Source organism: Ciona intestinalis, chromosome 2, assembly GCF_000224145.3.
Source record: "Ciona intestinalis chromosome 2, KH, whole genome shotgun sequence".
Taxonomy (NCBI): Eukaryota; Metazoa; Chordata; class Ascidiacea; order Phlebobranchia; family Cionidae; genus Ciona; species Ciona intestinalis.
The window spans coordinates 1804940-1831126 of record NC_020167.2 but is presented as its reverse complement, the minus strand read 5'-3'; the positions used below and the strand labels follow the sequence as shown (position 1 = coordinate 1831126).

Genomic DNA, 26187 nt, shown 5'->3' with positions numbered 1-26187 from the left:
TGCACAGGCTAAGTTTTCCCATGCACTCCTCTTACCAGTACTAACTTTAGTCATTAGATGAGAATCACCCTTAAAATTAAGTCTAATAAGTTATACACACAGGCTAAAATTTTAGTTGAGTGAAAAAACACACTTGTTGAAACCCGTCTATAATTAAACTAGTAAGCTTCCTTTTTAGTGGGCATAAATAAAATTAGGTATTCTGTACTAAGTAATGCACAGGCTAAGTTTTCCCATTCACTCCTCTTACCAGTACTAACTTTAGTCATTAGATGAGAATCACCCTTAAAATTAAGTCTAATAAGTTATACACACAGGCTAAAAAATTTTAGTTGAGTGAAAAAACACACTTGTTGAAACCCAATTAAGAAATGAGAATGTATTAAAAGAAGAACCTTATAGTCAGGCCTACGTAGCTTTGGGAAAATCGAATAACTTCATCAAAAACGGTTTGAAAATTCAGTATTTATCATAAATGGTTTTAAAACTCCGTATTGTTTATTAGAATGTAAATTTGTTTCAATGCCTACCTAGCTTTTGAAAATCAGAATAACTTCATCACAATTGGTTTTAAAATTCAGTATTGTTTATTGAAGGGTAAAATAGTTCCAATGTATGCACGAAGATGTTAAGATTTAAAAAGGGCAAACTGTAACTAACGTAGAACAAAAGATAAATAAAACTAACGCCCTGAAAAATACTTAAAACCGTAACATTCAGGCCAACAGAAGCAATCAATAAGAATTTGGTTTCTCTCAATTTAACATGATAAATGCACAGCAAAAGTTCGACTTGATTTTATAGACATAAATTTGGACGAATCGAACAAAAGATTTGGACAAGTCAAACAAACTTTGAATTTTAAGACGAACTAACATTTTGTCACAAGAACTGTTTTTTTGACATCAAAGTTTACACCTGATAAACATAATTCACAGTTACAGCAGATCGTTACCAACAAGATGGTAGCGCAGGCAGGCAGATAAAAATAAGTGGATTAAAAACAGTGCCTGGTGCACTGCGGTAAAATGGCAGTGAGTAACAGCAGGACCAACTTCATTTCCTACACGTTTTGAACTTAAGATGCTGGGGACGCAGCAACTGTGACCTGCAACCAAATCCAGCATCTTCATTACGAGCAGTCTCAAGCTCAACACTCTTCAGCTTCCATTTCATCAAATGGTAATGTAGGTGTGGCTGTAATGTTTGAAACGCAGTCATACTTCGCATCCTTGTACTTCTCAAATAGCGCCTGTAGCGAGTTTTTGGAAGCTCCAGCAAGGATCTCATGCAGGCGTTTTATGCAAGGAGCTAGATCCTGAAGTTGATACTGCATGTAGTGTTCCATGGTTTCATCCTACAGCAAAAAAATTATATTTAGTTATAAAATTTCAAGATTCAAACGAGCAAAATTTATACATTTAGTATACAAATTACAACGCGTTTGTTTATAGGAATTTCAAGTTAGAAGGGATTTTTTTATTTAATTCAAAAGATCACAATGTGTTTGTTCAAAGGGGATTTTTTATTCAATTCAAAAACTAGATATAACACTTACCCAGATCTTTCCAGATACAGTGTAACTCGCCAAACAAACTGAAGAAGCTGCAATCATGGACGGAAGATATTGTGTGCAGTCGAACTCAACCAATGCCAATTCGCAAAGAAACTACAAGAAAATTTCAGGGTTAGTAAGCATTTTGACATGCAATCAATTTAATTATTTAAGTTCATTTTGGTTAATTTGGACTTTTTCTTCAGCAGTTATCTTTGTTTACCAAAACTAAAAATAAATCTTATAAATCTTTTATATAAACTTATCAAGTGAATCAAATAATTAATAAATCTTTTATGTAAACTTACAAAGTAAATCAAGTTATTACCGTTCCTGAAACTAGTAAAGCAGGTCAGGAAATGGGAATCAAATAATTAATAAATCTTTTATGTAAACTTACAAAGTAAATCAAGTTATTACCGTTCCTGAAACTAGTAAAGCAGGTCAGGAAATGGGGAATATTTAAACTTACGGCTTCAGTTTTTCTTTAAAATCTATGTACTGTTTTAGTTTTTCTTAAACACTAATTTATTTGCTTTTATAGCCTAATAAATTAAAATTGATCCACTTATTTAAAAACTACACACCTGAGCAAGAAATTCAGTTTTCTTGTCAGCACCAGCGGATTTCAAGTATCGTTTAAGGAACTGGTTTGACGTTGGGACTGCTACATCAAAATTAAGAACTTTCAAAATGAGATGCTCCATGCGTAATACTTGCTTCTTGGTGTAAGTGTCATCGGTGATGTAAACAAACTCACCAACATCTGGTGGGTAGATCTCTTCAAATTTCCTAAAACGAGAAAAATTATTAAACTTTTTTACATTCCTAAAACGAGAAAAAATTATTAAACTTTTTTACAAAGTTTTAAGTGGAAATTTAAAAGTTAATGATTTGGAAGATAAATTTACGCAGCAATTAAAGTTTAAAGCAAAAATTATAAGTTAATGATTCAGAATAAAATCTTACGCAGCAATGAACATGGCAGCAGCTCCAACAAGCTGGAGTTTCCCTCGGAGGACAGCCATGTGGGACAAGAAGCGATCAATGTAATTTACAGCAAGATGCGTGGTTTCTGTGTGGAGCTTGTACTCGTCTGCCACCTCTACAAGCCAATCAACAAGAATTGCTCGCATCCCAACTGTGATGTCTTGCTGCTTTCGCATGTAGTTTGGCTTGGGCCGATGTAATTGCTGAAAAGTTTGAAAAGTTCAGTCATTAAATTAAACCTCTAACTTTATGGTTTATGTTTAACTTTAATACAGTGCTCTTAGTTATGTCTGCTAATTGCCAAGCCAATTGCTGAATGAGCTTTGTAGAGTCCTCGAACCAAACTTAATTTTTATGTTTAATACAGTTCACTTAGTTACCTCAGCTTCCCTTAAGTGTTGAAAGATTTCAGTTGCGTATTCTGACAGTCCGTATATTCCGGCATTGGAATCAATGTCAAAAATGTTCAGTCGTTCTTCATCTGATGTGTCAAGCACCATAGGGGAATCTAAAAAAGATTTTCTTATACAGATCTGGACATTGAAAACATTTTATTTTTTAATTACAATAACTTACCAACAGATGATAAGGAGACATTGACTGGCAGATTAACCAATGGTTGTCTTGTAGAAGGAAGCGCAGTAAGAGCTGGATGAAGTTGGTTTGAAGCAATGGCTGGAACCGAAGGTTTTTGCTGCACTTTGGCATCATTGTTTGAGGAGCATTCATCAAATATCTACAAAAGTTTAATTTATTAAAAGATTTAGAGTTTTATTAAATGCCAAATGTTTAATTTAATAAAAGATTTCGGTTTTATTTAACACTCTATTATAGCGATTAAAACTTTACAGTAACTAGGCAACAAAGTTTCTAACATAATCACCTTGAAGTTCTGACCACTCAGCTTCTGCACAGGTGGTTGACCACTAAAGAATCCTTCAGTAGTGGCATTCTGAAATGATAATGTGTTATATATTTGTTTTATATTAACAAAATGACAAAAGCAGGAGAGTAAACTAGGCCCATACCTGTTTCGCAGCTCTAAATGGTTGAACTCTTCCAGAAGCTGTGTTTTGACTGATCACACCAAGAACGGCACGTCCTTGAGTTGTCTTTGGTCTTGCTCCAGCATTTTCATTGAAAGGTTTTTGTCGATTATCCCCGACATGAGAAGTAGAACGTGTTGAAAGTACATTGTGAGACATGGTTATTTATGAAGCTTTCCTGCTGGCATGAATTCTAAAAAAAAATACAAATCAATTTTACATGTACTAGTACTGGCTGAAGTCACATCACATTAATACGTAAATACATATAAACTACCCAACACAATAATCCTAATCAATTGAGACAAGGATCAGAAAACACATTATAAAACTTACCTTAAGTAAAAAGTTGTAATTTCAGAGAAGCTTCTTGTACAACAGTCCACGGCAGTTACTTGTGAGACTGTGTTCTGTACAAACTGACGTTGCTAATATTAGTCTTGCAACGTGTCAGAACTGTAGCTTCAATTAGCATTCCCCACTACTGTAATAATTGGTTGCGAGTTTTCACTGCTGCTGTGCTGTACATTCCTATCAGTAATCAACGATTTGGCGAAGATTGTAATGAGCCTTTTCTGATAAAGCTCGTCGAATTTGCACTACTACGGCGAACAACGACGCTTCGGGGGTAAATAGTAACTACGCTAGGTCACCGGGACAACGGGTTTATTACTTATTGTTCCACAAGCGTTCTCCACAAGCTTGCCTACTCAACCGCTGACGCTAAAAATGCTTCCTAATCAAAGATACAAGACGCTTTGCCAGTTTGAAAGAAGCTTTTAAATCCCCCGCGATGGTCCCGTCCAATCGAGTCACCGCATTTAGTCACGTGGGCCAAGAGACGCGAACGTAAAACGCGCCGAGACTTTTTCTTTCAGCCCGCCCAGAGCGCAAGAGATAAAAAAGAAATAAAGAATTTAAACCCGCTATTTCAGCGTCGCCCAGAGCGGGAGATTAGAAAAAATAACGATCGCGTTCACCACGGTCTGCCATAGAAACAAGCGGATTCTTTGTTATCGTAAATAAATCGAGATTGGAATATGTAACAAAACTGTATTAGAATTGTACACTTTAGTTATAAAAGTATTGACTGTACATGAAAGATATATGTATAAACGTTCCCAAGTACATAAGCAATTTTATAGCTCATATATTGTTACTAACACAAGTGATAAAAGAGCTTTTCGCATGACCCAATTCGACAGTGGAGTTAAAACTACTCGGCCCACAATTACCTCGCAATTAAACTAATTCCCAGGCTTGCAGTGTTTAATGTAACGTCTGCAGCTAGGATACTTAATTTGTTTATCACATTAGGAAATAAACCGTTGGTTTAAAAATACACTCGCAGTTGGTATAATTGTCCCCATTTAAGGTAGTTGTTTGTACATATAGGCCTATGTCCATAATGCCTATTAAACATATGTATACAAAACACAATAAGGTGCCGGATTTCCGGCATACGCTGTAATTTTAGTCACGTGACTTCACAGATGTTAGTTAATGTCCGCATAGTTCTTTCTCGCGTCCTGGCTGGAACAAGACGTGTCGTTGGCTTGCCCTTTCTTCGTCGCATCGCCTGTTAACCGAAGAGTGATCGGGGGATAATAGAAAACTGGGTTAAGTTTCAGGCACAATGGAAATGGCGGTTTAAATGCCAGATCAATACAGGAAATATCTTGCCCATTGACGACTCTGTAATAAGGACCCAGTGTGACTACCTTGATTCGTCGGAATACATGTTTGTTTGGAGACGCTGTGTCGTTGTAAATCCCGTAGCGCGCGAAATTTGATTTGTTTGATGGCCGCGTATCGACGCTTATCACAACCGGCTCGTGCTGGTCCCAATGCTTCACAGTAAACATGAATCAGCGTCCTTATTGTAGGCATTGTGCAGCTCAACAAACACAAATAATAGACCTCTTTGGAAAGTCCAATAAATCTTATAATCGATATTTTGTTTGTCTCATTGGGCGTATACGTCATTGAACCCCAATTATAGTAGGGATGAGTAAGTTGTAACACTTGAGAAAATATCGCACAATATTTAAAACATAAAATATAAAACGGTTTGGGTGTGATACCGTGAAATTGTACTATCATACAGTAGAGTTGGGGAAGACAGTGCCCTAAAACACCCATTCAAAAATCAAAAATATAGTAGGGTTGGGGGAGATGGGACACATTTTTATTCTATTTTCTCGTAACAGTTAGTAGTAAACAAAGAAAATGCAAACAATTCCAAAACTGTACCCTCACTTCTCAGGTGAAAACAGGGTAAAACGGGACAGCTTACAATCCTTGATTTTAATGTTAGTAATACACGCTATATACCGTGAAATAATATTGGAAAATTTATGTGCAATTAACAATAGTCCATAGAATTCGTGAGGATACGGTTTGTACCTCTTTGAATATTCTTTATTTACTACCAAATATGACAAGTAATAGAATGAATTGAATTACCATCTTTCTCCACCCAACTTATATACAGTAGGATAGGGGAAGATGGGACACATTTTAACTCTATTTTCTCGTCCCATATAGTAGTAAACAAAGAACATTCAAAGAAATATGAAACTATGTCCCCATGAGTCTAATAGACCGTTGTTAGTTGTTTAAAACACGATCAGGATATCTGGATATTATGTCCTAAAGGTGTCCCATCTTCCCTTCCCCCACCCTACTATATATTATTTTATATATATATTGTATGGTTTAAAATTTAGACAATCCACCAGTGACCACTAGGTTGAAGCAATTTCCGTTAAATTCCTTGCTCATGGATAGGCTACATATACGGCCACAATGGTAGTATCGACGAGCTTTGACCCATCACCTCTGGGTTAGAGGCAGGCGCGCTAACCAACTGTGCCACTGCGCCGAACTTAACGCCAGTAATCGGCCTTGGTGCGTTTTATTCGACTACCCTACTATATGTGGATCTATTCATTACTTGCCATTTTGAGCATTAGTTTTGATGCATTGACATGTTGAAATTACCATTTAAAAGTTGCTTCTCATAATAAAAACTCGTTTATATGTTTAAGTCCATTTATCCTATTCCAGCAAGCAAACGTAAGCGTGTGAACAGCAATTTCGTAATCGAAAAGCAATTTCGTAATCGAAGCATCTGGTTAAGTAATAACTGAAACAAAACTGTTTATTCCTATCCAAACCGATGAAGACTTTGATAACCAAAGTGAACTTTGGTTATTGGAAAATTATTCCCAAAACAGTTTTATATGCTGTGATTAGTTTTTTTTTAAAAACGTTTTGAAAATATAATTCTCTTGCTCACAGTAATTCAACCTGTCAATAATTGTTACTCACTATGAATAATTGAATGTAACTTACTTTATCCTCGCGTGGCCGGTAAACGACAGTCTTTATCACACGGGTTTTACACCTCCTGTCAGCTTGCGAGATACCATGTATGTTACTTTGTAAATGATTACTTTTTTTGGATTTTTTTATATATGGCTGATAATTTGGACAACCCATTAGTGACCACGGAGTTGTATACTGACTATATTAACACATAAATCCAAACAGACTTGTACATATATGACTTGTTAATGTTGGTTACTGAAAACCTCCAACAGTGATATACTTGTGTAAAACTAACATTTTCCCGCCTAAAATGTCCACGAAAGACATACCTTAAATTCCCAAAGGTCCTCCCAAGCTTGAGAGTTTTGTGTTACCCAAAAAAGTGATCCACAAGCATTACTAAAGTTACCATATTAGCCCAGTGCCAATACCTCTTGAAATTGATCACATGATATAACAACCAAGTAAATGTCTCCAACAAATTTAATTATTTTTTTCGAAAGTAACTCTAAATATTTGACAAGCCAACAAAACTATTCTCAAGAATATATTACATACAAGTAATCAGAATGTAGAATATTTTGTGAAAAATCAAAAACAAAGTAAGAAATACTGTAAAGTAACTCTAACTCAATAATGTATTGTATTATATGTACTTCTATACTTGCCCATTAAGGTAGGGAAATAGCACTGTTAGACTTAAAGCAGCTACAGCAGATGTCTAGCAGAATTACGAGCGATTTCAATTACCATTCAATTGCATGGAAGATATTTCACTACGTAAAATCTACACAAGTTACAGCAGTTTATGGCTAAGGGCAATTGCATAACCCGGAAAGAATGAAGTTAAAATGCAGATGTGACTGCTTCGAAACATCATGCGCACTGTTTCTCAATAATATTAAAACGTAGTCACGTTTTCTCAGCCTTCTTTTTGCGTTTAAACAAAGTTCCAAATCGCTTGCTTTTGCTTATTTTAGTGTCAAGATTGCCATTGGTAGCATTTGTGTGGGAAATCTCTTCTGCTTTGCCATTTAACTCTGGTAAAGAATGAGTGCTCTCTGCCTTCCTAACTTTAGTGTCAGCCGGGCCCAATGATGGCGTTCGAACGGGGGATTCAACTCGCTTTTTGTAAGACTCCGGTGTCATAGCCGAGGCTACAGAATCCTTTTTTCTCATGAACCTGATGTTTGACAAAATCAACGATTAGAAGACTAATTAGTTTTAAGAAAGTGAAAGAGTATTTGTTACTTATGAAATTATTATATAAAATTCCACCAACAAACAAATAAAATGTAAAGAAAAGCATATGAACCTAAAATTATAATCTCTTTGTTAACACAAGCAGAAACAAGATATACAATCTGAGTTTTGTAACTTACATCGGCGATTTGCGCTTTTTCGGCAGTGTATGGTAGCCTTCCTGTTGCAGAGTGGACTTTGGTATCTCAGGTGAGGCTTCCTCTGCAATTGTAGTAACATTTACAACTGGTTTGGTCGCCAGAGAGGTTTTCATGTTCACCATCGATGCAGACCTATTTCTGAAGCAAATATTGTTTTTTTTTTATTATATTCTGATAAAAACCATTGATGTCTACCAGTAAAGGTGGAATAATAAAGTTTGTAATAAAATTTATAATAAAATTAATAATAAAATTTAGTTCACCCAATACAACATAAAAAATAATAACATGTCAATCCATTTGAATTGAAAATAGATTTTTCATGCAACAAGCAACAATTAAAATTATAGTTTCCTAATTAAAAAATACAAACTATTGAACATACTAAATTTGAACTTTAATATTATTAAATCACATTATACAATGCAGACCTATTGTTCGTTAGTTTGTGTTCGATCGTTGGACCGTAATGTAGGGATACCGGTCGTCTCGCTCTCAGTCTATAGAAACAAAACATTCATGCAACAAATCAAATTGAAATTATATCAGGTCATCATGCCATTATGGGTGGTATGCAATTGGGATTACTTTTTATCACATGCCATTTTAAATTTGTGCGGATATTGGTTTAATTAACAAAATATCTGTGTTTGTTATGATTAAAAATAATTACTGAGTTTAGAAATGTACTGACTACATGTAAATTATAATTAACACATAGTGAGTTATAAAAAGTAACTCATGGATTCGAACTATTTTTCTTTAAATAAATAATTAAGTTTTCATGCTCGTTAAGCCAACAGTGTGCAGGTTTAACATACACTGCTTCATTTTGCTTTTTCGTTTTCAGGTCACCACTTAAATCACCAAGAGCTGGGCAAGACTCCTGTTGCTTTCTGTGCATCAATTTCCCTGTTGTTGCAAAGGATGAAGCATCTGTGGAATAGGAAGAATATGTTGTATTAATAGGTGTAGCACTATGGTATATTTGTAAACAAAACACCCAACAAAATCTTACTGCCAAAAGAAATGTGGTTTTCAATAAAATTTATGATAACTTTTATGCAAAAAAAATTATTCCTTAAATACAGTACTGTTCCTATTTTTTCAATCAATTCTATTTAAGAGTATTTATTAGCCTTTTACTATCGAACAACTTTAAGCTAAAACTGGAGTGGTATGCCATATTATACCAGTTTTAACCATCCAACTTACAATGGCCAAAGGAACACTTGACGCATACAATAAATATTAAAATAAATGATGAGTAGAACAGACATGCATACCTTTGTAAGTGGATGCACTTTCTAAATCTTCATAAGAAGATCTGTTTGATGATGAAGTGACTGAAAGAGAAATTAATGAAGAGTTTTGAATGATATTAAGTGTTGAATAGAATGATTAAGGTGCAAAATAGATAGAAAATTATAAAAACAATCTAGGTAGACAGTTAGCACAAAACATCCTTAAAAATTTTTTTAACTTGTACTTTTCAAAAAAATGTATTTCTTGGAAGTATATTTACCATTTGAGTTTCTGTCTAGTTCAGTGCTGGTTGTCATGGAAACACCAGATTCTGAAACATCTGTCGTTTTGGACAACTTTCGTGCTTCATCGAGTTTTGTTCCAACAGGTAGATGACGAGTTGGGGAAGATGAGAATTTGCATCGAAGGATCGTCTCGAGCTCCATCCACCGCTTCCGATGCTCATGAGAGTCTCGCTGAATCTCACGAAGAGCATCTCTGGAAGAATATATTTAATGTAAAATGATACACATTTGTTAATATTCCAATGTTATTACAGAAAAGTGTCAACTTTTACTGTGTATTCCCAGTGTGTTACAATACACAATTTTTTTTACAGTAAACACAGAATTTTATAGTAAACTGTCAAACACACAAATTTAGATTAAAGCGGTTTAAACTCACTTTGCAGCTTGAACTTCCAGATCAAAACTATCGACTTGCCGACTGTGAATGAATTGAACAGAACTGAAAATCGAAACTTTTTTCTTCATTTTTTGAAACTGAAAAACAGAATTGAACGATTATTAAAATTGGAGAAGCACAAAATCAATAAAGACCATCACAATTTAAATAAAGTTTAAAGCAATATAAATAGTTTCTACCACTGACCTGTGCCTTGGCTTGCTCTACCTTCTTATGCGCAGTATGACGTTTCACTTCATGCAGTTTCATCTCGACTTGGTATGTGGTCTGTAAATAAATTATATTACTAATTTTTTTATGAAAATTTAAACATATTTTTTAACTTTATCAAAAAAGGTGACAAAAAAATATAAACTTGCTTACCTTCAAACAAGTGAGCAATCTAGTTGGTGGTGACCAGTGTTTATCATTGAGCTTCAATCTCTCTTCTGCTTGTTCAAGAGCTTGTTTTACATCAGCGAGTTCATCAAGAACTTCCATCAACTTGGTTTGTCCACTTGCTGATGATACGAGCGAAGCATTTGATACGGTGCCCTGTGTAAGTCATGTGTACGAATATAATACATTTGATAAATACATCTTGAAAAAGACTAGGTTACGAAGAAATAACTGACTGTTTTATAAACAAACCCTACTAGAGAATGGGTAGACCTAAATTGTTGTTCACATGGTGTGCCTCACCCATATCGAATGATTAAGCCCTACAATAATTCAGACAAAAGAGCCTCAGACAACAGGAAGCATTTATGGTCATTCACACAAATATGTATTTCTTAAAAAAAACAAATATTTACATCAGAGTCTCTTCGTATAGGAGCAGAAGATTGAGATTCGGTTGATTCCAGATCTTTCATCCTAAAAAGTGTGGATTGGGATATGAGGCTGAACTCTCAAAGTAAATACAATACTATGGGTGGACAAAATACCAATTTTGTCTAATTAGCAGGTTTGGATAATATAGAAAAAAATAAGCAAAAATTAAAGAGGTTCTCTCACCAAACACCTTCCTCATCTTCTTCATCAAGTTTAGCAAGCTCCCTTTGGAGGTTGTTCATCTTGCTTTGCATCAGTGAAACAGTGTGAGTCGCATTCCGATGAACATGAATCCCAAAAGCAATCCCTCCAAGAGCAAGGATAAGGGAAACAGAAACCAGAATGTCTTTCATTAGGCTGGACTTCGCTAGAAAGACAGCATGTTTAAATCTAAAATAGTTATTAAAATTTAAATCAATGTTTCATGGGGTAGACAAGACAAATATGTTGTAATTGAATTAGTGGAATTTAAATAAAGAATTTATACTTGCAGTTACGAAATGAGCCTAAGATAAACTGCTTCATCTCACTTTTGGAGTAAAGTTTAACACCGAGTATGTTGATCACTTAACCAATATTTTGTTACAACATAAAAAGAGTGTTTAAAATGAGATAACAGACCATACACACTTGCATTCCAAATAGTGTAGTGACTACTAAGGCTAAATAAAAAAAATGTGCAATTGGTGTCGGAAAACTAAAATTTGATCCTGAGTGAAAGAAATAAAGAGGTGTAAAGGCCAGAAAGAAGCAGCATATTATAAGAATTACTGTGTATGGAAAGAAGCGATGCCCTAATTAGAGGACTGATATGAACTTTAGTAATTAAGGAGTTGCATAGGATTTAAAGAGTTTAAATGCCCACAGGCGTGGATTGGATAATTGGTAAACAATGAAGCTCTCAAATCAATGTTCATATGCACTACTACACCATGATGAACCATCATCTACTGTGATAAATCTACTACCATAGTGACTAAGTGCTTTAACATAAAGAAGAGAAGTATAATGAATGCTTATAAAACAATCATTTGCCTATTTCCTGCCTCTATACAAGCATTGCACTAAGTCTAAAGGGCCACACATTGTTTCTGATAAAAGGGACTTTTACACATTGGTATATAGGCTATTGTTCATTAATTTTTTTTATACTGGGCAACAAAATTTGATACCAAAACTAGTTAAAATTATAAAACCTTTTTGAAACTCTTTTGTGAAATTTTTACAATTTGCAAATTTTTTATTTAATCAGTAGTGCTGGTGCAAGTGATGCAAATTAAATCTGTGCATTATTGGTGGTAGCTGGTAAACATTGCTAGAATATCACATCAAACATAAAATAATATGAACTGATTTTAACCACAGCAGCCAGTTAAACTAAGAACACGTCAAGCCAAATCAAGAGAAATCTACAGGAAGTTGAAACTGGGTACAGCTACACGACAATCTTACATGGCGGGGGTCCAAATAATATTGCCTCGGTAGCTCGAATTTTAAGTTTTTGCCTGTGGCTCTTGGTCAGTATAAAGGACTTCAAGCGAGGCCAACCTGTAAAGCTGAAAAGGAAGGAAAAACGGCCGGGTTAGTTTTTTATTGGTGTGTGGTAGAAAATCAGGTGGTCCAGAATGCTGTTAAGGAGTAAAGAGCCAACGCTACATAATGTGGCAGATGGGATCAATCGAAATGGGGGAGAGAGAATGATTTAATGAATGTTGACACAGAGAGAGAGCAGATAGGATAGAAGGAAAGAATTAAGAAAGTTTAGCAAGCTGAAAAACTGTGGTTGTATAATTGTGTGTGATAATGCCTTGGGTTGTTGCTAACAATAAAAATATTTTCTAAACTAAGGTAAACTTTCAGTGGGTGGATCTGGGTAATGTGGAACATATTGTTATGGCTTCACTTGATGTGGTATAATGGTCAATTGGAATGCAAAGTGTGTACGGGTTCATGCACTTACAACTTGTGTATCCACACAGAACCACTTCCATTGCTTTTAACCAAATCTTAAGTCGGTGCTCTTTTATTCCGTCTACCAGCGACAAAACGATTGAGCTGTTACTAGCTAAGCTGGGAAGGAAAGAAGGCGTGGAAAGGTTTAAATAAAATTCCTTAGTGTAACACCAGGAGTGCTTTGTCCGCAAAAATATGTGGGAAAATTTGTTAGGAATGAGAGAGGAGAGCTGACACATAAATGTGTATCGCTTAAATTTGAAACAAAACTACATCACATTACTTAAGTAACAACTATACATGCTAGCCTTGCTGTTGCCAGGCATATGTGAATTATTTTACCCAAACCTAGTAGGAGAATATAAGTTATTACCAAGTAAAATGCCTAAAATGAAATATAATATGTATATAACGGCTTTTCTAAAAATGATAGAAGTTTTAAAAACAAAAAAAATCTTTTTTTACAAGATAGCTATTGTAATATTGTCCAATACCAATAATTAGGTCTTAGATGATATATTTAACAAATAGCCTCCAAGCCTGTAGCACTTACTACTTATATAAACATATAAATGAAATGATTATTGATTATGAGAGAAGATTATAATACAGATTACTCATAGCTATCAAAATATATTGATATAATATTGATTTTTTAAATCTGGCTGTTAGCTGTTAAGATATTTAATAAATATTATGTTTGAAAGGTGGCAAATACTAAATTAAAAATTAAACTTGCTGTTAAATTAAAACCCATGAAGTAACAAGGGGTATTTATGAAAAGAACAACAACAAACAATGTATACAAACAGCTTTAGTTAGTATATACATTCTTATTCTGTTGGTTAAAGGAGCCAAAACTTTGTGGCGCAATAATGTAAAAGTATACTTTTGTGAGACCATAAATTAAGTGTAATGAGTAAATGACATCTGAAAGACTCACATTGGCATTGCAGCACCAGGAATCGCATATTGCTTGAATTTGAACGCATATTGAGGAAGTTCTACATCCACTGAAAGCCATTCCATCATCTGTGTTACGGTCCAATTGTGCACTACATATGTACAGTAGTATGATTAATAATATGTCTCGACTGTCAATCAGTCATATACATAGTGAATATTAATATAGTGGAACACAAAGCAATGATGCATAGAGTCTAACAGACGGTGATGAGTAAATTGTTTACTAACAAACACAGAGGCACGCATGACACTCATAACGCAGGTTAATCATGCAATTTACATCTCAAATGTAAATTTAATTTCAATTTACGTTATCTGCAATAAAAGCCCAAGGCGCTTATTGGTTTCGTTAAATGGGATTTTACACTGTTACTATAAATAAACCACATGTTACACTGCTTCAGGTACTCATGGTTTGTTTATAAAGTCCAAGTCCACAAGGTCAACAGACCAATGAGGTTGTCCTCAAGAACAGTTACTGAACTAAAATGCAGTAATTATATGACGTAAGCTTACACCGGTGTTTTTACTTTGCAACAGCCTATTGTTTTTCAGTAACGCTTAACTAGCTTGTTGAGCTGGCATGGTGGCCACGTTACAAATTATATAAGAAAGCAAAATACGTGACCTACGCATGTGCATGTTTTTTATGAGATAGGACTTAACACTTAGATATGTTGTTGTGTTAGAATACACAGGACGTTTTTCCAGTCAAACATTACGTCACCCTGCACTCGCAAAGTGCTGTAAAAGATTCATTTGAAAACCTAAATTCTAATATTGACACAGGATTGGATTTCTCATTACCAAGGGTGGGTCTTAGTCCTTTGTTCAAGTTTATAAAGCATGGCATATTCAAACACAATGGATGATTTAGAATTCATTTTACAGGTCACTTGATAATTATTGATCATAGATATGTACAGGATATTAGGATAATATACAACACTCAACAGTGCACATAGTTTAGAAATAGCTGACCCCAAAAAGTTATTAAGTTAAATTAGGTAACAGGCAATACAAAAGACAAAGCCATTATTAAGCCATGGTAAGGGTCTATATATGGTATGGAACTTCCAGTGAAAGTAGGAGGGAAATTTGGTCAACAGAACTTCACAGGATATAATGCTGTTAGCATTTATTATAAAGCAGGAAATGACTCGCCTTTAAAATGACGACAACTACCATACAGTCTTTGAGCGTATATTATAGAAATTTTGTTTGGATAAATTTTTAATTAAAATGCAGTATTTACTTAAAAATAAGTTTAAGTTAACAGTATGCATTCTTGTGGGTTTCCCACCTGTTGATTTTGCCCAAGCCTCCCAGAATTCAAGTTCAGTAATCCTTCCATCTTTGTCTGTGGCAAAGCCGGGAAGATTAGATTTGCCCGAGTGTCCTTTGAACTCTTCACGGTGGATAAACTGAAGAAAATAGAAAAAATACATTCATAAAATGTAATAAAATAAAACTATTCGATAGTTATCATTGTACAAATTCCGATAAGGGCAAAAGAAAGAATTTAGGTTTGATATTTACTACCCTATATATACAAAATTGCATTTGATATAAATAAAAATATTGTATAGGCTATATTGTTTTCCAAGTAGCAATCTACATGACAAGTTGTAACTTACTATCAATGTTTATTTCAAGTTAGGTTAAAAATACAACAAACATGGTTTTGCTTCCATGTACCTTAGAAAACCAATGGTGATGAATAATTTATGAGACAAAAGATTGTATATTGGGGTTAAATTTAGAGAATGGTTGTTATAATCTCAAGCTTGAATCAGAGTTGTACTGCTAATTACACACAAAATCTGTTATTTCTTGTCTGACATCATCATAACAATAGTGATACTTTACAATATTATTAACTGCAATCTAAACATACTATAGTATGGGGTGGGCTATGTTTTAACATTTACAAACTCATTTTATGACAGCATATATTAAATACTAAATAGCCTACTGGAGTTTTTGCAGGAGCATTAATAATTTATTAAAGAAGAAAGCTTGTCAATATGTTACTATCTTAGGGAATTGTTTAAAAACAACCAATAAAAGGCAATAAGTTAGGCTAAGGTCATATGTATCTAAGCTAAAATAAGCTAAAATAAATACATGTTAAAATGTTAGTAGATTGTTTTAATAAGAACAACCAATACAATTGCAATTAGCTAAGTTAGGGCCCCATGTGACATGTGTTAAAATAAATACATTTTCCTTACCGTTGCACCTTCAGTTATTGATACATTTCCATCATCATCGTGGTCAAGATCATCATGCAATGTTTTCATTGCTTTCCTTGCAACATTGTCTAATGCTGAGATGTCTGTATGTAAGAATTGCCACATCAAAGTAAAAATACATCTGACTGCATTAAGCATAGGTATAATACAAAACACTTGAAAAGTCTTACAAGTATTATACGTAGTATTTGGTAGTTTGGTACAATTGAGTGCATAGGCCTTAGAACTTTTAGCCGTTGCATCATAAGTATAACTGAAAACAAGCATTCAAAATATATATAAACACTTTATTCAGAATATACAATGTTCTTACTTGTGAAATCAATGTCTTTGAAACTTTGCACTCCTATTTCACCAGCATCTCCAATAACATCAGATATTTGTGAAGATAGCAAGCACAGCATGTTTGGAAACTGAACAGCGAGAATGGTGACCAAAGCAAGTCGAATTTTGTTGATGGAAATATTTCTTTTTCGCTTCATGTTTGGGAAGTGGGGACTACAACATTACTTTTAACTTTGTTAGCACATTTTTACATATAGCTTACAAACAAACAATATATAAACTAATAGAAAACCAGCTTTAAAAATAACTGTATAAAAATTAGTAGATCATTTGCAGAATATAAAGCCGTAATGTAATGTTTAAACAATATTTTATCTTTTCTAAGTTGTTAAACATTGTTTTTCACAGGAGAGTCCGCATTGACATGACACCATATAGACCACAGTGACAAGATAAGAGAAAATACATGAACCAATAATTATACATTAGCGTGTGCATAATTATTGCATGAACTACAATTACATGAAATATGCACCTTAAGGTTATGAAGCAAACTTAAAAATAAAAACAATAACAAAAGATGTGTTTAGCAATTATACAGTGCTTCTACAAACAAAAACAAATTTACAAGAACGCGGTAATGCATACACAAACTGTATTAAAACCACTGAACACTCACTCCTAACCCCTACTACATTGGCTTGTGCGTCTGAAATTCCGCATTGTTGCATTAACAATACGAAACCGATAATCAATGTAAATTGGAACTAGTGACAGCTCAGCTAAAAATAAGAAGATAACAAGCAGTGTTGCCCAAAAAAGTAGTGGTTGATTTTATACTAGGTGCCAGTGAAAAATTCTCCTTCTACGTTATCTGATTAGCTAAATGTAACTACTAACCCACATAACCGATAACATCTCAAATGTTAACCCCTAAACAAAAAATAACTGTTTTTATGAGAATAGTCTCCCAAGCCATGAAACCATTCATACCTGCAGTGTTGACATTGATTAATTAAGTTTTGTCATGTACTATTGGATAATGTAACACATTTTTAAGCATCGAATTGCAACATGCCTGTATCGTCTAAAAAGTTTATTATGATATTAATAGAACCTACCCTAACATTAAGTTTTACTGCAGTTTTCGCAACTACTACTAGCCTGTGCTGCACCCTTTTGGGGCAGCGGGAGAGTATGTGCGAGCGTTACTATGCTACCGATCTTGACAGCGTTTCTGCTAAACCATTTCTATTTTCTAGCCTGATTATATAAACGACACCGTGATGGTGCGAAAATATTTATTTACTTTTGGGCTTCTTTGGTGGAGAGGTTAGTAATATAGTAGGGTGGGGCGAGACGGGATTCGGGGTAAGACGGGTCTTTTAAAAAAACTTTTTTACGGGTACTGTAAATTTGATTATAGTCGAAAATGTATAAAATCAGCACAAAATTGCGGTTTTAAATTTAAAAAGTTTACACCACAAAGAAACAGGCCCAGTCAATTGATTTCGGTATAGGTTACTATACTACAAACTGCAAGTTGCAGAATACTACTAATACAAAATCTTAGCTTATTGCTTTTTTTGCAACTAGACGACATATAAATAGTGCAACATTCTATAAAAGCGATTTTACAGATTGGTATGGCCACCCCATAAAAAATATATATCTGGTAATCAGCATTGTCGGCTCTACTCGGAGTAGCTATTGCGGTTAGGTAAATGGTCACAACAATTAAAAAGCGGTTTCACCTATAAAGCATTTAGCCCTAAAAACAGGAATGCTAAAAATTCGTGTTGTTGTTCATAATATAGTAAGGTGGGGAAAGATGGGACACCTTTTCGTTCCATTTTCTCGACCCATTTGGTAATAAACAAAGAACATTTAATGAATTATAAAAATGTATCCTCATGACTTCCATAGACCGCTGATTGTTTAAAACACGATCAGGATATTTAAATATCATGTGCTAAAGTTGTCCCATGTTCTCCCACAGTACTCTAACTTCCATTTTTTAACAGGAACTAGTTGCCGCCGGTTGTGTTAACTGATTCGGCCTATTCGTTCGGAGACTCTTGGAGAAGCTAGTCGTTGTATGTACTCGATTAATTGCATCTATCAGCGCAGAAAGTTAAACCATAGTACACTAACGTGTAATATGGTTATACAGATGATGGTTAATTGTACAACAGTGCGCCCAAAGAGATTAAAACCAATCTCTTTGAGTGCGCCAGAGTGCGGTGCACATTTTTCCAAATCAAAGGTAAATATCGCGTGTTGTTTTTTTAATGAAACAAACATGTCATATAGAAAGCTAAACTTTTTGGCTTTTACAAAGCACCATTTTTAGCCGATTTGAGTGATTTTAGCTAGGTAAAGGGCATCTCGTAACAAATTGGAATGCAAAGGGGTCGGCAACACGCCAGTTTAGTGAAGCGTGACGATTTCCGTCACAGATCTTCTGAATTTTTGTTTTGGGGTGGCGAGAATACTATATCGTCTGTGTAGAGAGACTGCAAAGCAAATTCAAAGTATCTCATCTTAACGTTGCGTGTGACTGATTGTAATATATCTTTGTATTATTGTACCAGCATATATTATAATCATGTGGAGGGCCGCGGTAGGAAACACAACCGAAGATATTACTAAACCTTCAGTGCAAGATAATGATGATGATGACTGGGAAACTGATGCAGATTTTGTGGTGAGTAATTAGCAGTATATCCGCAGTATATTTATATACACTTTTGTAGAGAGAGTTATAGAGCTAAACAAATTAGACATTTTATGACAAATTACCCTATATGCACAAAAGCACAATACACATACACCCTGCCCCTGGTACTTTGTTTTCAGTTTTAAAAGTTAATTTTTAGTGTATATTTACAATATATATATATATATATATTTGTTTCACATTTCTTTGCACAGGTTTTCATTACAAATTTTTCCATTTTCATTTGCATTTATTGAGGTTTAATTAGGCTATTAGATTGATTAGTGGCCCGATGCTGTTACCATTAATTGTGGCCGTATGTGTCTTTGAGCAAGACATACTTAAGGGCAATCACTTAAACTTGTTATGGCTTGTATAAATTGTTATCTAATATATATACTATAAAAAAATATATATATTACCAACAAAATATACATAGTAACTTGCAAGTGAACAGTAGGTGTAACATTCTTGTTATACCAACTCTCGTTTCCCCACCACAAATGTTCAAAAAGGTTACATTCAATAGTTTATTTGTGGTTAATTTTATATCTGTTTAAAATGATTTGTACAATTACCTACGACCTAGCTAACTGACAACTTATATTCCAGAATGAAGTTTCTGAACAGGAACAGAGATGGGGTTCAAAAACAGTGGAAGGCTCAGGAAGAGTTGCTCATATCAGGTGAGATGCAACATTCATATTCACCATGGTATATGTCTTATAAATTACACCTTGTGTAAAAACACACCATCTTAGTTTATTCAAACGGCAATTACACCTTGTGTAAAAACACACCATCTTAGTTTATTTAAACCTTGTTTTAAATTTTAGTGTTGATAAGCTAAGAGACGATGTAAAACATGATGACAGTAGCGTGAAAAACAAACAGTTTGAGGAAGGACCAAAAGCTGCATATGGGTAAGTTGTAGGTTTTATCATTAAATGTTATCACCAGGTTTGAAAATAAATATTGTGGTAGGAAAAAATGTTCAATGTTCTATAGGCCTATATAATAGATATAATTATAATTATTGGTTTAACTTTTTTTTCGCAACATTGGAGTATTAGGAAGTATTAAAATAGTTTAAAGATTCTGGATAACAGATAGGTTATTGTAAATGTTTAATAAAATCCAAATGCAACATCTTGTTATGGCCACTGTTACTTTTCAAGCAGAATAATTGCACCCAGGGGCTTATCCAGGAATTAAAAAAGGGTGGGGTCCGCAAGTGTTTGCTTAGAAAATGGACGCGTTGTAACATGCTAGATAAAAACATACTCTGACTGACATAAATAATAACGCTCATAATAGGAACGCGTAAGATTCTACAATAATATGACTGTTTTATATTTTTAAAGAGGGGTTATAATCTTACAGATAAAAATCTTTTTTTAATTTAAAAAATATATATTTAAAGGGGGTCCGGAATCCTGTGAACCCCCCCTTGTAAACGCCCTGATTGCACCGTTCAAATTTTTCTCTGCAACAATTAATTTACTTCTTCAGTTATGGTGGAAAATTTGGAGTTCAGAAAGACAGAATGGATAAATCAGCAGTGGATGCTTCATATCAGGCAAAGTTAGCTGCACATGCTTCACAAGTTGATGCAGCCAAGGGCTTTGGAGGGAAATATGGAGTTCAGAAAGATCGAATTGATAAAGTTAGTCGTCCAACATTTGCATTTAGATGATTTTTTGCATTATATATGTATATATGATAGGCCTATTGATATATCTTAATTAGAAAACTTAATTTTTTCGTATAATTATTTCACTCGGCCATCTTAACTAAACAGCCCTGCATTGTTTTTATTAAATAAATTTTGTCAAAAACAATTCTAGCAAGCAAAACTATTAAGTATGAACATGACTCCATACGCCCTAATTTATGACTCTGCATCAAGTGCTGTGTTAAAAGCCAGCATTATTTTTTGTTTTACAACTATTAGGTTTGTTTTAAGATATATCTATTTTTCTCTATAGTAAAAAATGCACCATTGTGTTAATTTATCTTCTATTGTAATTATACAGTCAGCTGTAGGATACAGCTACAAAGCAGATCTAGCTAAGCACGAATCACAAGTAGATGCTGCAAAAGGTTTCGGAGGGAAATATGGAGTTCAGAAGGAAAATGTGGACAAGGTGAAATGACTGAGATCCTTACTGTTACTATTGTGTGTGTTTTATGCATGTTAGATGTTATGTTAAATACTTGAATTGTCAGCCGTTAAGCCATGCATTAAAAAAAATAAAAATTGTCGTAACTTTATCACATTTCATTATTTACTTAAATTCTCCTGACTGTACATGAGCTTTCTGTAATGTTTTGCTGTTTATTTTGTAAAATGTTTATTATTTATTTTTCATACTAGACACGTCCACGAGATACCAGGAATTTTACTTTGTTAGTGATTTTTTTTCGGATGGTTTAAGTTTAGCCAACCCATTAGACAACTAGATTGGAGCAATTATCTTTAACTGTCTTGCCCAAGGACACACATGCCATTAATAGTAGTAGCATGGTAGAACCCAATATTTATTGGGTATGAATCTTAATGCCAGTGCCCAACCACTAAACCTAAGTGCCAGACATACATGAACATGAATTATAAATGCATTTGTTACAGTCAGCTGTTGGTTACGATTACCAAGAGAAAATGGCACAACACGAATCTCAAAAAGGTAAGTTACTTATTTGATTAACATTCTTTCATGATTTCTACTGTTCCTCTATGTATATCAAGGTTTTTCTAACTTCTGATGCCAGGGACCATGCTTTGTAAATTTATCTGGGGGTGTTCTTTCTACTGTAACACTGTTGCATTCTGGCTGTAAATTTAATGATAATTATATGTATAGGCCTATTGCCTGTATATATTATATATTACTTTCTATTTTTGTAGATTATTCCAAGGGATTTGGTGGAAAGTACGGTGTACAAAAAGACAACGTTGATAAATCTGCACATGGATATGATTACCAGGCAAAACTAGAGCAGCACGAATCTCAAAAAGGTTCTGAGTTTAAATTTTGTATCTTATCTCTCTTATTAAAGATTCCCTTTTTATCCTTGATTAATAATACTTGATTAATAATACTTTCTGTTTAAAAGTTGGGGCACATTCATGTAATGATACTGAAAGTATGGTTGGTTATATAAAATGTTTTAAATAAAGTAAACTAGTTTCTTGTTGTAGCTGTTGTAAGGAATATTAATATTTGTTTTATCAAGTTGTATTGGTTTAACTATCTATGCTTTGTTAAAGTTTTGTCATACTAATTAATATTTTGATTACTTATTTATATAATATGTGTGTTAGTACTGCAAAATATATAATCTAAACGTCCTAAAGATTCAATTTAAATCAGTTGATTTTCAATTGTTTATAATTTCATGTTCTTTTTATGATTTAAACTTTATTGTTTGACTTTTAATTTAAACTTGATTCTTGAATGGACATGAACCAGATTATGCTCGTGGGTTTGGTGGTAAGTTTGGTGTTCAAAAAGATCGCCAAGATAAATCCGCTCACGGATGGGATGATCACGAATCACTGGCAAAACACGAATCACAAAGAGGTGCTGATCATATAAAAATATATGATGTTTATCACTTTTTAACATCACAAATTTTTTTTATTATTTTGGATAACTTTAATTACATGAAATCACAAAATTGTGGGAAAATTTCTCACACGAATGATGTTATGATATTATACACCAGAAAAGCTAGATTTTAAAACACAACATATTTAAATAAAGAACACACACATATATGTTGTTTTGTTTCACTATCACTTTTTCACTTAATGTCAGAGCATGGATTTTTTACAACATTTTATTGCTTTTACGTTTGCATGACATTATTGTGCATGAAGATTATGCGGTTGGTTTTGGGGGAAAGTTTGGTGTCCAGAAAGATCGTCAAGATAAATCGGCACTTGGTTGGAATGAACAGCAAGCTTTATCCAAGCATGAATCACAGAAAGGTTTCATATCAGATATCATGCATGCTTTTGTTTTGCATTTGTTCATTTTTTTTTAATTTTTCTTGTTTTACAAAATAGAAAATACCTTTGTATTTTTACCCTTTAGCCAAAATAGGGTGGTAAGGATGCAATTTTTCATTCAGTTGCCTGTTAATTTACATTAAACATTTTGTTTAGATTATTCAAAGGGATTCGGAGGGTCGTATGGTGTTGAAACCGATCGAATGGATCAAGTAAGTAATGTTTTGCTAGTGCATGTGGAGTTCAGTTCAATCTTATGTTTGAACTTTTTCTTCACAGTCTGCTGGGACCTTTGAAGATATGTCAGATGCGAGTACAACATACAAGAGGACAGCACCAAGTATAAGATTTGTTTATGAAAGTTGGCTATTATTTTAGCTGTTTTGTTAGTATTTTCTAGGTATATAGAGTGTTAAATTTATTCATTTGGTGTGATTTTCCAACAGTACAATACATCTTTTTTTAATTTTTTATTGATATTATTATTGCGATAAAATAATACAAACAATGGCAACTATGCGGAAGCAATCTACAAGTACACAGTTAAAGAAGTGCGTGGACGTTCGTACAATACATCTTGCTGTAAATGCACCATAGTGAATGGCACTAGCACTCTAGCAGTGTAACTTGCTTTGGTCAAATTTTATGCTGACCATTTTGCATGAGCAATGTGCCTCAAATTTTAACAAATTAAATTCTAATATGTAATGTGATATCAAGAATTTAATTCGACAGGTGGTGGAAGTGCTGGGAATATCAGGAACAAATTTGAAAACATGGCACTTGCTGGGGAGGAGGAGAGCAGGAAAAGAGCAGAGGAAGAGAAAGCCAGGAGAAGAGCGAAGGAGGAGAGTGAGAGAAAAGCTGCTGAGATGAAGAGACAAGAGGAGGAAGTGAGTTTGTTTATTAATTCTATTAACTTTTACCACACACAAGAAAACAATAATTAACATGATAAACGTCTGTAGGGTGTAACGGTCACGCATTTTATCATAAACAATATTTCTTTCTTTTTTATCAATAAGCGTGTTTTAACAACTGTTGTTTTACCGTTTCTACCCGTCTTTTCGCTTTTTATCAACTCTCTTGTTCTTCGTTATCGTGACCGAAGAGACAAAGTAAATTCCATTCATTTAAACAATGCATTAATGCTTGTATATTTAAAGATTTCATTTATGACTTTTTTATGTAATAAGGTCTAAGTAAATTTAAAATGAGCCAAGTTCTTTATTCTAATAAAGAAATAAATATAATGCTTGAAAACAAAATAAAATCCCTATATTCATAAAATGAAAACATTTTTTTTTTAATTTAAAGTTTTTGGTGTTTGATCTTTAAATGGTTTGTTCAAATCATCAGAGGCAGTCGGAGCAAGCTCAAAGAGCAGAAGAGCAAAAAAGATATGAAGAAGAGCAAAAGCAAGCGGAGGAGCAACGAAGATATGAAGAGGAGCAACAAAGATACGAGGCTGAGCAAAGTAGTTACCAGGATGCTCCTCCCAATGATGATGATGTAAGTAGATGTCTGCTGACCAGAAAGGAAAAAGGAAATTTTTGACATCCGATCTAATAGTGTTTATTGGTAGGGTAAATACATAATTTAAGTAACACAAATTCTTGAAATGTAACACAAATTTTCAAAAATAAGGTAAAAAGTTCAAGGACAAACACAACGTTATTGTACAATCGCATAATATGTAAAGACCTAAAGACGACATTTTAGGGTGTGGCATCTCACATAGTATACTGGGACTAAAATTGTCTTTCAGTTATGAATACATGATGCAAGAAATTGGTATATGCTGTGTAAAATTCAACCAGTGACATTTGTTACAGAATTATGAGCCGGAGTCTACCTACCCTGATATTCCGGTTTCAAATCAAGAACCAGAGCCTGCTGTAGAAGATTATAATGCATATGAAGGTTGTTACGCAGTAATACTGTTATGGTTTTGCCTCTAACTTTAAAGATGGGGTTTAAGACTCAGTGCTGGCACCACCATCTGATGGCAATTGCTCCAACACATTGGGGCCTTATGGGCTGTCCAAATTGTCAGCCATAAAAATCTGCCAAAATTATTTACTTACAAAGTTACATATGTTGTAAACAGGCGAAAAACTTGTTATAAGAAATGTCAATACCCACCCCACAAGCATAAATAACATATATTTATTCCCACATTTGAAGGTTGATTAAATATTGTTTGTTAACAGCTGTAGGGGGACAGCAAATAGAAGAAGAGAATCCTTATGCTGGTGTTGATGACGCACCTGCTGTGGATCAAGGGATGTGTGCTAAAGCTTTGTATGATTATCAAGCAAGTAAGTTAGACCAATATGTTAACTTAACTAGTCATTTTATTTACCAAAATTTAAAAAAATGCATTTACATGCATTTACTATAAAACAAATGGCATTGAATTTAAGAAAAATCCTTTTTTACAAGTAAATTATTCTTAGTTGTGCTTAAATCTAATATTATACTTTATTTTATATGCAAAACTTTTTAGTAACGAATAATTCTTTCAGCTGGTGAAGACGAGATAACCTTTGACCCTGATGACATCATAACCCATATTGAACAAATTGATGAGGGTTGGTGGTCTGGCACATTCAACGGACAAACTGGTTTATTTCCAGCAAATTTTGTTGAATTGATATGAAAAACTTGAATCACAATGATAATTCATGTGAATTTCAACAATCATTAATGTATTGGAGATCATTTCATGCTTTGTGTAAATCTAATATGCACTTATATATCCAAGTATAATGTAACAATTGAGTGTAACTATACACTGTCTTCATTTATTCGTTGTGTTTGCGTAACAATAATTTTTAATCACCAGGTTTATATATATAACAAGTTTCCTTCTGTGTATACTTTGAAATTCCGACCTATTTC

The 26187-nt window shown here is 33.9% G+C and overlaps 3 protein-coding genes across 11 annotated transcripts in view; 1 reads left to right on the top strand and 2 right to left on the bottom strand.

Moving 5' to 3' along the window:
* Positions 1-568: 568 nt before the first annotated feature.
* On the bottom strand, positions 569-4451 carry LOC100176577 (cyclin-A2). Its single transcript, XM_002125962.3, has 9 exons — positions 3928-4451; positions 3574-3784; positions 3429-3497; positions 3122-3281; positions 2926-3053; positions 2525-2748; positions 2143-2347; positions 1559-1669; positions 569-1357 (listed from the first exon to the last, which is right to left on the bottom strand). The coding sequence occupies exons 2-9, from the start codon at positions 3748-3750 to the stop codon at positions 1151-1153; spliced, it is 1281 nt and encodes a 426-aa protein (XP_002125998.2). The 5' UTR covers positions 3751-3784; positions 3928-4451; the 3' UTR covers positions 569-1150.
* A 2944-nt stretch (positions 4452-7395) lies between these two features.
* LOC100178893 (stromal interaction molecule homolog) lies at positions 7396-16857 on the bottom strand. Of its 3 annotated transcripts, none has more exons than XM_002126347.4 (16): positions 16578-16857; positions 16244-16347; positions 15313-15433; positions 13987-14098; positions 13051-13160; positions 11274-11457; positions 11072-11132; positions 10641-10811; positions 10464-10544; positions 10257-10354; positions 9853-10070; positions 9614-9673; positions 9149-9263; positions 8759-8827; positions 8307-8465; positions 7396-8107 (listed from the first exon to the last, which is right to left on the bottom strand). In XM_002126347.4, the coding sequence occupies exons 1-16, from the start codon at positions 16744-16746 to the stop codon at positions 7837-7839; spliced, it is 2103 nt and encodes a 700-aa protein (XP_002126383.1). In that variant the 5' UTR covers positions 16747-16857; the 3' UTR covers positions 7396-7836. The 3 variants fall into 3 exon arrangements, with proteins under 3 accessions (XP_002126383.1, XP_009857576.1, XP_018673097.1); XM_009859274.3 differs by lacking the exon at positions 13051-13160 and adding an exon at positions 12543-12646 and having other exon boundaries at positions 7824-8107; XM_018817552.2 differs by lacking the exon at positions 8759-8827 and having other exon boundaries at positions 7824-8107.
* A 2152-nt stretch (positions 16858-19009) lies between these two features.
* Positions 19010-26187, top strand: part of LOC100181253 (src substrate cortactin-like) — a 10973-nt gene continuing 3795 nt past the window's right edge. The window contains exons 1-16 of one of the 7 annotated variants that reach the window (XM_018817560.2): positions 19010-19256; positions 19881-19954; positions 20105-20191; positions 20781-20934; positions 21305-21415; positions 21901-21955; positions 22177-22287; positions 22742-22852; positions 23152-23262; positions 23440-23495; positions 23563-23623; positions 24019-24176; positions 24643-24795; positions 25119-25206; positions 25497-25604; positions 25812-26045. In XM_018817560.2, the coding sequence (XP_018673105.1) occupies positions 19158-19256; positions 19881-19954; positions 20105-20191; positions 20781-20934; positions 21305-21415; positions 21901-21955; positions 22177-22287; positions 22742-22852; positions 23152-23262; positions 23440-23495; positions 23563-23623; positions 24019-24176; positions 24643-24795; positions 25119-25206; positions 25497-25604; positions 25812-25945 (1671 nt within the window). In that variant the 5' untranslated portion in view covers positions 19010-19157 and the 3' untranslated portion in view covers positions 25946-26045. Of the gene's footprint in view, positions 19257-19880; positions 19955-20104; positions 20192-20780; positions 20935-21304; positions 21416-21900; positions 21956-22176; positions 22288-22741; positions 22853-23151; positions 23263-23439; positions 23496-23562; positions 23624-24018; positions 24177-24642; positions 24796-25118; positions 25207-25496; positions 25605-25811; positions 26046-26187 lie in introns of those variants that run through there. The other 6 variants (XM_026840617.1, XM_026840620.1, XM_026840619.1 and 3 more) reach the window with 6 other exon arrangements.